The sequence below is a fragment of the Lolium rigidum genome, chromosome 1 (assembly GCF_022539505.1).
Source record: "Lolium rigidum isolate FL_2022 chromosome 1, APGP_CSIRO_Lrig_0.1, whole genome shotgun sequence".
Taxonomy (NCBI): Eukaryota; Viridiplantae; Streptophyta; class Magnoliopsida; order Poales; family Poaceae; genus Lolium; species Lolium rigidum.
Window position 1 is genome coordinate 304840142 of NC_061508.1, and position 16719 is coordinate 304856860.

Here is a 16719-nt window from a genome sequence, read left to right on the forward strand (position 1 = left end):
CAACGTACGGATTTCCCGCGTCGTCGAAATTTTCTGACGTCTCCTCAGCTGGGCGACTTGGTTCTCCAATTACGTAGATCTGATGATATTTTGGATTCTAAACTTTGTCGGATTTGGTGACACCATCATTGAGATTGGTGAAGACCTTTCCAACAGTAGTGGATCTGTCGACGAAGGTGAAGCTGTCGGTGTTGTTCGAATCATCGCTCATATCGGAGTCCGCAGATGACTCGAAAGACATGTCGCTAAAGATCTTGGCGAGTTTTTCGCTTGCCCTGGTGCTGATGAAGCGTGGCGATGAAATCTCTTCGCCTGACTCAGTTGACGATGTTGAATCCGAAGAATCGGAATCGACCACCGATAATCCCGACGAGATCGGAATTTCGAGATGATATGATCCTTCCTTCTCGACGCGAAATTGGAACTCGCCAAACGTCATCTCCATAGGCTCCTCCAGATATGCATATGCATCCAAACGGGAGGGCGGATGAGGAACAAAATCGACTAGACCAGTTTCGATCTGTTTACCTCTGTCCAAAGCGTTGCTTGCGGTTGATGAAGTCGATGATGTTGAACGTGCCATCGAGATCAGCTCCTTGTCGCCTCTAAATCCCACAGACGGCGCCAATTGACAAGGTATCAACTTATCAATGCTTACGGATTGTAGACTAGGGTTTCGTTGGATGTAGAGGGCAAGTAGATCTCGAAGGTTTCAGCCGAAAAGTACTCAACGATTAAGAAACTAGGGTTGTGTTGACAGTAGATTCGATCCTCTCTTTGTCCCTCGACTCCCCCTTATATAGGAGGCGGAGCCGAGGGATTCGTAATACACAAGTTACAGAGTCCGGGAGGGTTTCCAACCCGTCCCGCAAGATTACAAATAGTACTTCCTAATACAACTCTAGCTTTCCTTAATAATAACTTGGGCTTCCGATTCTTCTTATTCTTCGAGTCATGGGCCTTCAGAAAACTCCGGGTACCATCTTCGGCAGGCCCATTGGGGATGCCTATGTCAGTTACCTTTATCAAGATCCCATGCAACAGCATTATTAGCAATAATATCCAATAAGTTCCTTGCTTCTTGTTGAGTTCGATTAGTAAAAACCCCTTGAGATGAATTATCCAGAAATTCCCTATGGTGAATTATCCAGAAAGACTATCAGGACTACCATGACAACGATTCTTACGGATGAGATCATTAAGACTCCCCCAAGCTTGAGCAATACTTTCTCCAACATGAGGATAAAAATTATAAATATGACAACGATCAGCATAAGCTTCTTTCGGAATATAGAATTTTGTATAGAAGACTTTCCTTAGTAATTCCCAATCAAGATGACATTTTACTTCCAAAGATCTAAACCACATGCGAGCATCACCAGCAAGAGATAGATGTAATAATTTTGTCTTCACATCATCATGAGGAACACCATCCTATTTAAATAAAGAGCATAGATCTTCAATGGCATGTAAATGTACCATAGCAGTTTGACTTTTATCCCTTATGAAGGTTAGTTTTATAGCTTTCTTGGCAATAGCAATAGGAATTTGAAACGTCACCTTAGGCTCAGGTGGTTCTCTTCATTCTTTTTAACAGATCGAGCATATTCATATAAAATCCAACCAATCTCTTCACGGCTAGACATACCCCCGATGAGACAAATAGCAAATAGCAAAAATATTAAAAGTTTTCTTACCAAATCACTTACCAATAGTGATATGCTCCGCGGCAATGATGCCAGATAAGTGTCTTGATAGCTCCCAAGTGTAGGAGAACAATTGTAGTACTTTTCAATAAGAAAGGTTGTTGAACCCACGAGAAATTGAAGGTATTGGTTAGCAGATTTAACAAGTAAACAATAATAATAAAGCAGTAGTTTTGGTGTTTTGTGTGTATAGTTTGCAATAAAGTAAAATGCAAAAAGTAAATTGCAGTATATATGTAAATGCTCTCAATGAGAGAAAACCCAACCCTCTATGCAGCAAGAGAACAAGCTCAAGTGTGTGTGTGTGCGCGCGTGTGTGCACCTGTGCGTGTGTGTCGTGCGTGTGTTTGCGTGTGTGTGTGTGCGTGTGAGTGCATGTGTGCGTGCGTGTGTGCGTGCGTGTGTGTGTGTGCGGGTGCGTGTGTGTGTGTGCGTGTGTGTCCATGCGTGTGTGTCGTGCATGTGTGCGTGTGTGCGTGTGTGTACGTGTGTGTGCGTGCATGCGTGCGTGGGTGTGCGTGTGTGTCTGTGTCGTGCGTGTGTGTCGTGTGTGTGTGTGCAGGGGTGTGCGGGTGCGTGTGTGTGTGCGTGCGGGTGTGTGCGTGTGCGTGTGTGTGTGGGGGGGGGGGTGCGTGTGTGTGTGTGGGTGCGTGTGTGTGTGTGGGTGCGCGCGTGTGTGTGGGTGTGCGCGTGTGTGTGCGTGCATGTGTGTGTGCGGGTGTGTGTGTGTGCGTGCATGTGTGTGTGTGTGTGTGTGTGTGTGTGCGTGTGTGCGTGTGTGTGCGTGCGTGTGTGTGTGTGTGCATGTGTGTGTGTGTGCGTGTGTGCTTATATGAGAAAAATGTTCCCAAGAGCGGCATGGATTTATTAGCATCAGAGTTCTACACAACACGGTAAATATTTTATCAAGCTTCATTCATTTAGGGGTGGAGCCTAAATTAAGTGTAACCATAAATATGAGCAAGTGCACCCCTTATGATGGGTCTTAGAGACATTTTCATGAGCAAGTATAGGAATCATTAAGATATAAATGTCCCACCATAGCAATAAGATCATTGGTCCCCGACATAAACCCCTCCAATGCAACCCATTGGAAAATAGTTTTTGTCAGTCTGTCCCTTCCAACACACATTCAATACATTAAAGTGCAGCCCAATGAGCCCATAAAACCATCACAGAACAACATAAAAGATAGAAAACTTGACCAATTACTCATTGCACATCATATAGAATCATAGCCAGATCATCCTATACCCTCAGGAACATGGGGAACTACTCACAAGTGTCAAACATGATATGGACCAGAGGCATAATGATTACAACACAATCTGAATTTATAATCTCTCCACCAAATAAGATAAAGTACCGATCACAAACATGCAACTAGCCTTAAAACGATATCCGGGGTTCAATTCAACACAAATTATGAGGAGGAGGATGTCGATTTCGTAGATGGAGATGGTGGTGATGATGGTTTTGATGGAGATGTTAATGGAGATGTCTTTCCCCAAGCCAAGGAGGAGTGGTGATTACGATGGCATCAATTTCCCCATCACCGGAGGCACCGGTGCGGCAGGATCAGTACTCTCCCGGCGTAGGAGAGGACTCTCGCCTCCGTCGCAATCTCAATAAATCTCGGGAAAATATGGCTTAGGCTTTTAAGCCAAATGGAGGTTCTGGTACAAAAGGGGGCCCAAGACGATGCCCGAGGCACAAACGGACCTGGGTGGAGCGTCCAGACATGTAGGGCGCGCCACCTGGTGTCGTTTGGCTCTCGTGGCCTCCCTCGCATGCTTCTTTCGCTCACGGTCCTTCTCCGGATAAAAAAACTGATCAAGTATTTTTGCCTCGATTTTTAAGTGTCCAGAAAGCCCATGAAACAATAAAAATGAAATTAAATACCAATGATGGAGACTTTGTAGGACAGTCCCAGAAATCAACTAAAAATGCATAAATAATGGTGTATGACTGCATATATCAATGAAAACTAAACATATATGTAGCAATAATGATGATGTAAAATGCACGTATCACTGGCACACCCTAGAAGGATCACCCTCACAACGTCCTTTCTTATGGCAACAACTGTTTACCACGCCACCCCCATCCTCTTGACCAAATGAGCATGTGGCAAGATCATAAAGCTTGCAAGAAATTTGTTCTACTTCGGCGACGAGGGAGAGCATGCATCTGGAGGGCACACACTAGTAAACTGGAATAATCTTTGTAGGCCCAAGGACCTAGGAGGTCTGGGTTTGCCCGACATTGAGCGGGCTAGCCCTACACTTAGGTTTCACTAGCCATGCCTCCGATGGATGGACCCAGGGTGTACCTAGGACGGCTCCAAGCTGACCTGTGATGTTGGTGATATGGCCCTCTTCAGGACCTCCACAAATATCACCATCAGCAAAAGGTGAAACCAATTCCTTTTTGAACGATAGCTGGTGCGAGCGGAGAGCCTAAAGTTTTGGGCGTGATATTTGTTCGACATTGCAACTAGAAAATTCCATAAAATCGCCAAGAAAATTAAGGACAGATCATGTATTCGCTCGATTGCAAGACTAACAACGCCTTTGTTTCTCTCATAATACATCGAGGTCTGGGAGCTCATTGAGGCCACGCACCTCATGCCTTTGACAACGGATGGTTTGTATACACCCCAAGTTTGTCGCCGAAAAATCTGGAATGCACACACTGAGCCAAAGTGCAAGATGTTCTCATGGTTGGTCTTGCACGAAAATCTTTTGACGACATATTCTCACACTACTAGGAAAACATCTAGCCTAGTATTGCTAGCAGTGGAGTGCTAGTTAGCATTAGCGCACCACTAGCACGTGCACCACTGCTAGCCCAATGCCAGTGGCACACTATGATTAGAAGCTAGCATGATGGACGATGATGCATACTATGCCTACATCAAGGTTAGCGTATTGCACCTTTTCTTGCAATTCATTTACTAAGTAATTTATGATGGATGTTGTTAGCTTGCACATGAGGAAGAACTAAGTAACCTCATCATCCCAGACTTGCCCTAGGGACGCGGAACTCATCAACAAGCCCATAGAGAACTATGAATAGATGAAGAAGATCTACACCAGCCCATGTTCCAGCTGCTCCGCTCACTCCCGACGCGGTCCACCGTGCTTTGAGCCACCTCATAGGTCACAAGGCATGGGCGAAAAGGTATATTGCGATGACCTCTGCTGACAATGGCCTGGTTCACCGCCATCATGACGAAGTATTACCTCTGAGGATCCCGAGCATTGGATGCTTTTTGTCGTGCTTGTTCTGCTGATGATGATGAACACCACATCCATGATGTATATTTTGGGAGTAGCTAGGTTTGATATGCACTAATGGCACGTCTGCATATTTTGCGAGGTGGTATTTACGTAACCCTCGGTTGATGAACTTATGTTGCATCACGAGCTGATGTCCGTGAACTCGTGGTGCAACACTATGATCCACTACTAGAACTATTATCTGTATGTAGGCTTGCTGATTATGTGATCTATGGTTGTTGTCCTGTCATTTCCTATTACGTCGAACACCTTGTGGGCATATATGGTGAACTGGGTAAGCTCACCAAGAAGGGTAGGAGGTGATCGTATTCGGCAAACAGGATGTAACCAAACAACCGTTGCATTTGTCGAAACACGATTTCCAGGCAACCAAACGCCAGGGATTTTGCTTCACAACTGATACGTAGTATAAAATGTTTGCAACAAACAACTTGCATAACGTGAATTAGAGGCTACATTTCTTCGAACAGCATCCACGGAGCCATGTTTCATAGATGCGAGCAAGCCCTTCTAGCAACCAATCAGGCCCTTTATGTTGAATCTTCAATGCACGAAGACGACTTGGCTACATTAAGGTAGCTATCGGCCATCCCAGCTGAGCCAGACTAGTTTTTTTTATGTGTGTGTTTTTTTGTGTGATTGTTTTCTTGCATGTTCTCACCTTAATCTAAACATGCTCTAGGTTGTTCCTCGTTTTCCCTACTTTATGAAAAGGTTCCTGCCGGTTGTTCGAAGAAAAACATGAGATAAACCATGGTGTGAGAAATTGGTGTTTGAAGATCTTATGGCCTTTTTAAATAAAACGGATGGCCATCCTCTCGATCAGGATGGTGAAAATGCAGTTTTGCAAATTGTTGATGCATGCAAAGAGTGCATCCAGTTTCCATGCGACCGATCGACTGGTAGTCTGGTATTCTATAGGTCTTGTCATGGTTCTGTTGACAGGAGCAACAGACTAACCGGCAGGGGAGAGATCCATGGCCCGATTCTCCTGCTAGTCCTGTCGCCGGCTGACCCCACACGTCATCCCCACGTCCGAGAGCCGGGGATCACCCCGCGTTCCCAACACTCGTGCGCATGGACGCCACGACACAGCATCGATCCATCGCCAAAACACAAGCCTAAACCCACGCCCGAAACTAATCAAAGATAGATACTGTCATTGTTAAACGCGGCATCATCTGCATGTGAGATCGATCGAATCGCTCCGTCGATCAATCGATCGGTGGCATGGCGCCGGGGGTGGGACGGAGCTCGCGCGCCGCCGGGAAGCGCGGGGCCGGGGCGGCGTCGTCGTCCGCGGCCGCGTCCGCGTGCGTCTACTACGCCACCACGGGGGTGCTGGTCGCGCTCTGCGTCGCGGGGGCGTGCTTCCTCACGTCGACATCGTCCGCGTCCATCGCGGGGGCCGACGGCGGCGGCGACACGGCGGGCGGCGGCGGCGGCGTCACGGCGTACCGCCACACCACGCGCTCCTCGTTCGCGTACGAGGTCACCAGGGAGAAGGCCGCGCCGTCTCCGCCACGCGAGGTCGAAGAGGGTGGCGCCGTCGAGCAGGAGCGCGGCACCGTGGCGGCCGTGGAGGACCCGCACGCCGCGCCGGATCTGGACGAGCGCCTCTCCGGCGGCGAGGACCTCCCCAAGACCGACGCGGCGGCTGTGCTAGACGAGGAGCCTGGCCGCGTCGCCTCCAGCGAGGCGATCGTCGAGGAGGAGAACGCGGCGGCGGCGGGGAGCGCGGGCACGGAGCAAGAAACGGCGGAGAACGATCCGGAAGAGCAGCAGCCGTCGCATCTGCAGATTCCGCGCGCCACGGTGGAGGAGAAGAGCCTGGACGGCGGCATCGAGGAGGAGAGCAACGCGCGGCAGCGGCAGAGCGACGAGGAGGACCGCATGAGCGCGGCGGCCGGGGACGAGCAGCCCGGCACCGGGATCCTCCGCCGCGAGGCGCAGGAAGGCGAGGCCACGGAGCAGCACCTGACGGAGGAGGAGCGTAGCAGCGACCAGTCGCAGGTCGAGGAGGACGGGCGCACGTTGGCGGAGTCCGACGCCGGTCAGGAAGAGAGTGGCGGCGGCGGGGACGATGTGTCAGAGAACAAGGATGATGACGCGGATGGCACCGGCGCCGGCTCGGAAAACCAAAACGGTGGCATTGTTGACTCGCTTCCCGGCGAGGAAGAGCGCGGCGAGGACACGTCCGTTCGCGCAGGAGCGTGGGCGACGCAGGCCGATCAGTCGCACCGCGAGAAGGACCGGCGCAAGGACGACGGCGGCGGCATCACGGACGTCGAGGAGGAGAGGCCGCACGAGTGGAGGACGTGCAACGTCAAGGCCGGCGCCGACTACATCCCGTGCCTGGACAACGAGAAGGCCGTCAAGAAGCTGCGTCCCGAGAACTTCCGCCGCTACGAGCACCGCGAGCGCCACTGCCCCGATGAGGGTCCGACGTGCCTCGTCGCCCTCCCCAGAGGCTACCGCCGCCCCGTCGAGTGGCCGACGAGCCGTGACAGGGTAAGCACGTAAACCTTCTTCCATGAACAAAATCGTTACTACTGGTTACTGATACGACCACGATGGCTTGTGCAGATTTGGCTGAGCAACGTGCCACACACGAAGCTGGTGCAGGTGAAGGGGCACCAGAACTGGGTGAAGGTGAGCGGGCAGTACCTGCTGTTCCCGGGCGGCGGCACGCAGTTCATCCACGGCGCGCTGCACTACATCGACTTCCTGCAGCAGTCGATGCGGAGCGGCGGCATCGCCTGGGGGAAGCGGACGAGGGTGGTGCTCGACGTCGGCTGCGGCGTCGCCAGCTTCGGCGGCTACCTGTTCGAGCGGGGCGTGGTGACCATGTCGTTCGCGCCCAAGGACGAGCACGAGGCGCAGGTGCAGATGGCGCTGGAGCGCGGCATCCCGGCCATCTCCGCCGTCATGGGCTCCAAGCGGCTCCCGTTCCCCAGCCTGGCGTTCGACCTCGTCCACTGCGCCCGCTGCCGCGTCCCCTGGCACGCCGACGGCGGCGCCCTCCTCCTCGAGCTCAACCGCGTCCTCCGCCCCGGCGGCCTCTTCGTCTGGTCCGCCACCCCAGTATACCAGAAGCTCCCCGAGGACACCGAGATCTGGAAAGGTACGTACGTACGCAGACGTCAATAATCCTCTCCCATCGCCATGAAAATCGATCTGCGCCTTACTCTCTGCTCTTGTTTGCAGCAATGTCGGCTCTGACGAAATCCATGTGCTGGGAGCTGGTGACGATCAAGAAGGACAGGCTCAACGGCGTCGGCGCGGCCTTCTACCGGAAGCCGACGTCGAACGAGTGCTACGAGAGCAGGAGGCGGCAGCAGCCCCCGATGTGCAGCGAGGACGACGATGCCAACGCTGCATGGTACGTCCGGCTCAACGCGTGCCTGCACCGCGTGCCGATAGGCGCGGCGGAGCGGGGCGCGAGTTGGCCGGCGGACTGGCCGCGGCGGGTGCGCGTGCCGCCCAACTGGCTCAACTCCTCGCTGACCGGGGTGTACGGCAAGCCGGCGCCCGAGGACTTCGCGGCGGACTACCAGCACTGGAGGCGCGTCATGGACAGGTCGTACCTCAACGGCCTCGGCGTCGACTGGTCCAGGGTGAGGAACGTCATGGACATGAGGGCCTCCTACGGAGGGTAAGATCGTCGACCAAGAAACCTCTCGCCATTACTGCTGAAATTCCTGCACGAATTCTGACCATGATCACTGCCAGGTTAGCCGCGGCACTTAGGGACCAGAAGCTCTGGGTGATGAACGTCGTCAACGTCGACGCGCCGGACACGCTGCCGATCATCTTCGACCGCGGGCTGTTCGGAATGTACCATGACTGGTGTGAGTCCTTCAGCACCTACCCGAGGACGTACGACCTTCTGCACGCCGACTACCTCTTCTCAAAGATAAAGGACAGGTCAGTCACTGCTTACTACAACCTGATGTAGCCATGACGGGTTCAGTGTTTTCACAGCAAATATGTGTTCTTCAGGTGCGCCGTGTTGCCGGTCATCGTCGAGGTCGACAGGATCGTGAGGCCAGGGGGCAGCATCATCGTGCGCGACGAGTCCAGCGCCGTAAGCGAGGTGGAGAAGCTCTTGAAATCGCTTCACTGGGATGTGAGACTGACCTTCTCCAAGAACAATGAAGGGGTGATGTACGCCGAGAAATCGGATTGGCGGCCGGAGCTGATCGCCGAACCAACATAAATAATGTCCTCATCAGTTCATATCAGGATGATAAGCAATTTATATTCTGCACTAGATAGGATTTTCTCTTCTTCTTTTAACATTCTTTCATTGGTTAGTAGTTAGTACCTGATATAGTTATGTCATAATTACCTTACAAATAATAATGTACCCATAAAGCAATGGTAGTACATGGTTCTATGTAGTAGTATGTACCTAAGACTCATGCAGAGAAATGAGATGAGTGCAGCAGCAGTTGATAGTTTGTCAGTTCACAACTTTACTTACATATTTCTAAATTTCAAAGATAATCAAAAAGCAAATCCAGGACGTATCTCAAACCGTATAATTATGTCTGCAAAATGTACACATGGGTTGTTACAACAAATAAGACGATCCAGCGTGGACACTCAAAACAAATCAATTAAGCATCCACTGAAATATCCTCCTTCAAAATCATTTTGTTTGCCCTAGTAGTGGTTTCTTTTCTTTAGTAACACTACTCATGATGCTTGCCACTAATCTGAGTGTTCCACCACAAAAATGATGCTACAATCTATACTATTACAAGTTAATACCTCATGCTTGATGCTTTGCAATTCATCTTTCACTTTTCTCGATAATTCAGTAAGCTGTAGATTGGAAAATTGATGGGTATCATCAGGCACTACTTGCAGCTAACCCGTTCGAGGAGTTATGCTGTGAAGTGCTCTTGTTTCTGTAAAGTGGTACTCCACCACCAAGTTCCTTCAGCCTCTTTACCATATCATGCAACCACTCGAAAGTGAGCTTGTTCTGCGCATTGAATTCCTCTCTCACCTGCGGATGCACTCTAAACCAGTCCCCCAGCATCTTGTGGACATGTGATCGAATCATTCTCCATGGCACTGGGTATTGCTCGCAAAGTTTCAAATACTCAATGGCAAGATCAGCCTGGTCCAAACCACTATCTTCATCGCCATCTTCTTTCCACTCCTTTGTCCGGAAACCACCAAATAATGCTGGATTTTCAAGAAGAGGTTCAGCTGAAAGCACTCCATCTGCACCAGTATGTTCCAAACAGCTCTCTACATCCTTCATATGGCGAATGTTTCCATTTGCAAGTACAGGTATTCTCAGAGCGTCTTTGACAGCTTTGATGGCATCCCAGTCAGCTCGAAATTTCTTCCCATCCTTCTCGTCTCTTGTCCGTCCATGCACAGCGACAAGAGAAGCGCCAGCTTCTTCAATCATCTTTGCATATGCTAGTGTGTCTTCCAGTCGCGGGAATATGCGAATCTTACACGCAACTGGAACACGAAGGTTTTCCGATAGATTTTGCACAAGGGATTTCACAAGGGGAAGGTTGTCCATAAGAAATGCCCCATAATATCCCCGTCTAGCAATGCGCTGTGGGCATCTGCAAAGTTTCCAGAAAGACATTGCTGACATTTAGAAGAGTGTCCAGTATGAAGCAATTTTCATATGTATGGAAAGAATAGACAAATACTCTAATCTTAAAACTAATAGTATCCCAGACACTAGATAATGCACACTATCAACACCCTAAAAAAAATCTCGGATAGGTAGCATTATGAATTTCAAAACCTTTACTAAACTTTGAAGAACAACAGCTTCGGAAGTCTAAAGTTTAAATTCTTTCATTGCATGGTTCATTGCCAACATCACACTCAAGGTACAAGTCACAGGTGCTACTTCAGCAACATTGACCATAAAGACATTATATTTCTAAAATTACATTTATGTTTATGAACCTACAACAAAACACAGCTAGATAAGTGACAAAGAACACCAATACTTTTTCAGTATAACATGATAAAGTTTGGCACGTTACCCAAAATTTATATCAACATAGTCGCAATGTCCTTCCACTATCTTTGCAGCTTGTAACAAAATGTCAGGATCGTTGGCACAAAACTGAACAAAAAGTGGGCGGTCCTCCTGTACATAAGATTTAATCAATTGTCACACTGTGCATAGGGAATCAATTAAGTCATGGACCAAATGTTACTTGTGCGTAATTTTAAGCAGTTCTCCACTTGCTGGACTTAAGGTGGCCGCATTACTGCGAACAGAAATGGTGAAATGCAGCAGTTAAGACCACCCAGCATGCATCTGCTTCGATGTTATGATTCCAACTATTTGCGTTTACATTAACCAGTCCATTACACCATTGTTTGCTTGTTGTAACACCCAACAATATTTGAATCACATTCTATAACAGTGAAAATTTACCACCTCGCTGCACACAAACATGCCCACCCAGGATGCATATCAACACCAAAGTTACAATTCCACCTATTTGCATTTACCATGGTGAATTCACTACATCTAGGTCGGATGCATCGTCCAAATTGCATGCAGACTGAAGTAAATTTTGAATCGGAATGTGTAAATTCGGGAATCCTAGAGCTGCTGAATCATAGCGAGGCGACGACCTGGAACACCGATAAGCGTGAATCTGACCTTGCAGGTGGTGAACTCCATGTCCCTGTGCTTCTCGTTCTCGGAGAAGATGCGGGAGTGGAGCATGGGCGTGTAGGCCGCGCCGGCGCCGTAGCGGCGGCAGAGCATGCGGAAGGGCAGCTCGGAGTTGTCCACCATGGGCGCGACCACCAGCCGCGGAGCACCCAGCCGCCTCCAGTGCGCCCACGCGCGCTCCACCCTCTCCTCCGCGGTCGCCGGCGGAGGAGGCAGGGGCGCGGGCGGCGCGGCCTCCGAGGAGGAGGAGGAGGCGGCCGCGGCGGGGCTGGAGCAGATGTCCTCGTCGGGGTCGGCGGCGGTCAGGTGGGCGGCGGCGGCCGGAGGCATGGCGGGGCTAGGGTTTAGGGAGCGGAGGAGGCGGCGCTGGTTCGAGAGGAGAGGCGCGAGTCGTCGTGCTGGCATCCGGCTGGGTTCGGTGGTCCGTGCGTGTGGGTCGGATCGTCGATTCGTGTCTTGGGACTCTGATCCGGTCGGTCTTCCCAAACGGGCCTGCGGCTGCCAGCTCTTTCGGCCCGACCCATGATTGTGTATGCATACCATTGTGTTCTACTCGTGCAACCATCTATGCATAGACACGGCTCTGACACCACTGTAGGATAACGTTGCATAGAAAACAAAAAATTTCCTACCGTGAACACGCAATCCAAGCCAAGATGCAATCTAGAAGACGGTAGCAACGAGGGAGTATCGAGTCTCACCCTTGAAGAGATTCCAAAGCCTACAAGATGAGGCTCTTGTTGCTGCGGTAGACGTTCACTTGCCGCTTGCAAAAGCGCGTAGAAGATCTTGATCACGATCGGTTCCGGCGCCACGAACGGGCAGCACCTCCGTACTCGGTCACACGTTCGGTTGTTGATGAAGACGACGTCCACCTCCCCGTTCCGGCGGGCGGCGGAAGTAGTAGCTCCTCTTGAATCCGGCAGCACGACGGCGTGGTGTCGGTGGTGGTGGAGAAATCCGGCGGAGCTTCGCTTAAGCTTGCGGGGTGTGGTGGAGGAGAGAGACCGCTAGGGTTTGGGGAGAGGGCGCGGCTAGGGCACCCTTGAGGGGTGCGGCCATGGTGGTGGCTTGAGTGGCCGGCCAGCCCCTCTCTCCCCCTCTTTATATAGGTGGAGGCCCCAAGGTTTAGGTCAAAGAGTCCGAATAAGACCCCAACAAAAACCTTCCAAGTGTCCAAACCTAGGGGAGTGGGACTCCCCCCTTTCCTTGGTGGGGTGGCCGGCCACCATGGTGGGGAGTCCACTTGGGACTCCTCCTCCCTTAGGTTGGCCGGCCAAGGTGGGTGGAGTCCTCCGGGACTCCACCTTCCATCTTTATTTCTTCCGACTTTTCTAGAACCTTCTAGAACCTTCCGGATCATTTTAATTCACATAAAATGACATCCTATATATGAATCTTATTCTCCGGACCATTCCGGAACTCCTCGTGATGTCCGGGATCTCATCCGGGACTCCGAACAAATATTCGAACTCTATTCCATATTCAAGTTCTACCATTTCAACATCCAACTTTAAGTGTGTCACCCTACGGTTCGTGAACTATGCGGACATGGTTGAGTACTCACTCCGACCAATAACCAATAGCGGGATCTGGAGATCCATAATGGCTCCCACATTTTCAACGATGACTTTAGTGATCGAATGAACCATTCACATACGATACCAATTCCCTTTGTCTCGCGATATTTTACTTGTTCGAGGTTTGATCTTCGGTATCACTCTATACCTTGTTCAACCTCGTCTCCTGACAAGTACTCTTTACTCGTACCGTGGTATGTGGTCTCTTATGAACTTATTCATATGCTTGCAAGACATTAGACGACATTCCACCGAGAGGGCCCGGAGTATATCTATCCGTCATCGGGATGGACAAATCCCACTCGTTGATCCATATGCCTCAACTCATACTTTCCGGATACTTAATCCCACCTTTATAACCACCCATTTACGCGGTGGCGTTTGATGTAATCAAAGTACCTTTCCGGTATAAGTGATTTACATGATCTCATGGTCATAAGGACTAGGTAACTATGTATCGAAAGCTTATAGCAAATAACTTAATGACGAGATCTTATGCTACGCTTAATTGGGTGTGTCCATTACATCATTCATATAATGACATAACCTTGTTATTAATAACATCCAATGTTCATGATCACGAAACCATGATCATCTATTAATCAACAAGCTAGTTTATACAAGAGGCTTACTAGGGACTCCTTGTTGTTTACATAACACACATGTATCAATGTTTCGGTTAATACAATTATAGCATGGTATGTAAACATTATCATAAACACAAAGATATATAATAACATTTATTATTGCCTCTTGGGCATATCTCCAACACCGCCAGCAGGAAATCAGCAAGCGGCTCGGCTGGGCGAGCGAGGCAGCGTGCGGCAGGGCGAGCGGAGCAGCGCGCGGCAGGGCGGGCGAGCGGCGCGCGGTAGGCGGCCAGCAAGCGGTGGAGCCTGGGCTCGAGGCTCGGCCGGCCCGGCAGTGCCGCTGGGGGCAGGCCGGAGGTGCTGCACGGCCCGACAGTGCATCGCGCGAGAGCCGGCAGTGCCGGAGTGGGCCGAGCGGTACTGCCGGCCCATCAAGGGCGGTAGTGCCGGCTGCCTCCTCTTTTTCTTTTTTTCTTTAAAACAAATAGAAGATAATTTTCAAAAGACAATATCTAGAGTTTGGAAACTCAGATCAAGACGAAACCAATTTTGTTGGAAAGAGGACGACAAGAGCTACCCAACAAAGAGTGAAAATATGGAAACTAGTTGGGGTGATTTTCTATTAATTTTAGAGGTGCAACACCTCAACATGAGGAACCGAGAAAATCACCAAACTCGAAAACGCAACAAGAGATCTATGCAAAATCCGTTTTCGATGAACTAGAGCTTGTCATGAGAATAAGCACAAGCTCTAAAACATCACATGGATAAGATCCAAATAACAACCAAGAAAGATGATGCAAGGATGCAAAGGTTTGAGCTCTCTCCGAAGCGATACGATTGAGTTACTCACTCGAGAGCCCTCTTGATAGTACGGCAACTAAACTATAAACCGGTCTCCAACTACACTATGAGATCGGTGAGAAAGAAACCCTATCAAGAGCAAACCTTAACCTTGCGCGTTCCTCTTGAGCTCGATGAAGACGATCTTGATCACAACAAGATGGAACGCCTTTCTTGATTGTGCTTGCTTGATGAAGTCTTGTGGATTGCTCCCCCATAATCCACCATGGGAGAGCTTCTTCTTCGGCACATCTTCACATATCCATGGTCACCATATGGATGGCAAGATTCAAGCAAATGATCTCTTAGAGATGGCTCATCTTGAACTTGCACTTCATTTCTTCATCATGTTGATGTGTCTTGAAGTAACTTGAGGGCTCACTCCATCTTCATCTTCAAGACATACTTGACACTTGATAACCTTCATCAAATTCTTCTTATTGCAACCTTGAAGCCAACATATGGTTCAAGAATTGCCTATGGACAACTCCTACAAATATAACTCAATGCAAACATTAGTCCATAGGGATTGTCATTAATTACCAAAACCACACATGGGGGCTCCATGCACTTTCAATCTCCCCCATTTTGGTAATTGATGACAATTTCTTTGAGAGGGTTTATATAAGGAATTTAAGTAACAAATAAGTTGAATATATAGAGCAAACTCCCCCATAATATATGCATGTGTGAATGATCTTGACTTTCATTGCATATATTGGCATTCAAAGCCTAGTGGAGTTTCCTCTAAATATTCAACTATGCAAAGCAACAAGATGCAATGCAATAAAGGCACATGCTTAAGCACAAAGTAAAGACATAACCAAATTCCCTTAAACCCTCCAAACTTCTCCCCCATTGGCACCAATTGCCGAAATGGGTGAAAAATTTAGAAGGCCAAAATAGTGAGAGTTCCTCCATAGCGTGTGCATTTCTCATAATTTGAGTGGAATCAAATGCACGTATCCAATGACGAATATTCGGAAGGAATCACACTATAGATAGGATCAAAGATTGCAAAAGATAACAAAGTCAAGAAGCTTCAACAAATGAAGCAAGCAACCAAATGAACCATAAAGAAGATACCAAAAGAAAGATAGATATTATGATAAGATCAAGAAGATTGCTCTAAATAATATGAGGAAGCTCCCCAAGGTTTGTGCACAAAACTAGACAATTTGCATTGGAGTATAAAGTGCACAAACATGGAATCATCACTCCCATAATATCATTCAAAACAAAAGATACCAAGTGAATCAAACTCTAATGATCACCACAAAATAGTGCCTTAAATAAAGTGAGGAAGCTCCCCAAGGTACATGCATAAATTAAAATGTTGCATTTGAATACAATATGCATAACATGGAATCCTCACTCCCTCATTACTATTTAAAACACAAACATTTGCAATAGATCATAGATAGAAAATTAAGCTTAACACTTGCAACAAACAAATAGTTGAGCAACAAGTAAGAGGCACCATAATAAAAGGCTCAACCAAGAGGATATGTGAAAGGCATGATAAAGCATATTATAAGACTATTACAAGGATGAGCAAAAAGCATCATCATAGTCTTCAATGAATTATATTGCTTAGCATGACCAATCAACACGCAATAAATAAATAAGATATCAAAAGGAGATGTATCATCTCTTATGTGTATAAGTTTCTCTAAGTGGGCAATATCACAAAGATATTTATCCACAAAGAAACATGCACACACAAAATAGATACGCAAGAAATATAGTATGATATCCAAGACGAAGTCATGCAATATACCAATAAGAATTTTTGCTTAATAGCATGGCCAAAGGCTCAATTTTATCTTATTGTACATTCATGAACTTCAACCACAAACATCTAAAATACATCACAAATATCAACAAGGGATAGAAGATAGTTGGGATGCATTGAGAAAGGCAACAAGTATCACAAACGAGGATACTAAAAGAAATAACTCAATTTGCACTTTCATCTATATTGCACATGTGAGAGCCTTGAGGAATTGATATGCAATA

General features: G+C 48.5%; 2 protein-coding genes across 2 annotated transcripts; one reads left to right on the top strand and one right to left on the bottom strand.

Moving 5' to 3' along the window:
• The first annotated feature begins 6238 nt into the window (after nucleotides 1-6238).
• Nucleotides 6239-9227, top strand: LOC124684057 (probable methyltransferase PMT24). Its single transcript, XM_047218463.1, has 5 exons — nucleotides 6239-7519; nucleotides 7595-8132; nucleotides 8216-8663; nucleotides 8741-8935; nucleotides 9011-9227. Exons 1-5 carry the CDS (start codon nucleotides 6239-6241, stop codon nucleotides 9225-9227), a joined length of 2679 nt encoding a protein of 892 aa, XP_047074419.1.
• Nucleotides 9228-9514: 287 nt separating this feature from the next.
• LOC124684058 (tRNA-dihydrouridine(16/17) synthase [NAD(P)(+)]-like) lies at nucleotides 9515-12101 on the bottom strand. The gene is made up of 3 exons (XM_047218464.1): nucleotides 11673-12101; nucleotides 11041-11147; nucleotides 9515-10605 (listed from the first exon to the last, which is right to left on the bottom strand). The coding sequence occupies exons 1-3, from the start codon at nucleotides 12090-12092 to the stop codon at nucleotides 9867-9869; spliced, it is 1266 nt and encodes a 421-aa protein (XP_047074420.1). The 5' UTR covers nucleotides 12093-12101; the 3' UTR covers nucleotides 9515-9866.
• Between the last annotated feature and the right edge of the window lie 4618 nt (nucleotides 12102-16719).

What these genes read in the sequence shown, in the direction of transcription:
- LOC124684057 (XM_047218463.1), top strand. Translation starts at nt 6,239, where the DNA reads ATGGCGCCGGGGGTGGGACGGAGCTCGCGCGCCGCCGGGAAGCGCGGG. An exon ending in ATGAGGGCCTCCTACGGAGG is followed by an intron (nt 8,664 to 8,740) that starts GTAAGATCGTCG and finishes GATCACTGCCAG; the next exon opens with GTTAGCCGCGGCACTTAGGG. An exon ending in TTCTCAAAGATAAAGGACAG is followed by an intron (nt 8,936 to 9,010) that starts GTCAGTCACTGC and finishes TGTGTTCTTCAG; the next exon opens with GTGCGCCGTGTTGCCGGTCA.
- LOC124684058 (XM_047218464.1), bottom strand. Translation starts at nt 12,092, where the DNA reads ATGCCAGCACGACGACTCGCGCCTCTCCTCTCGAACCAGCGCCGCCTC. An exon ending in TGGAGTTCACCACCTGCAAG is followed by an intron (nt 11,148 to 11,672) that starts GTCAGATTCACG and finishes TCTTATGTACAG; the next exon opens with GAGGACCGCCCACTTTTTGT. An exon ending in TATGTTGATATAAATTTTGG is followed by an intron (nt 10,606 to 11,040) that starts GTAACGTGCCAA and finishes GAAACTTTGCAG; the next exon opens with ATGCCCACAGCGCATTGCTA.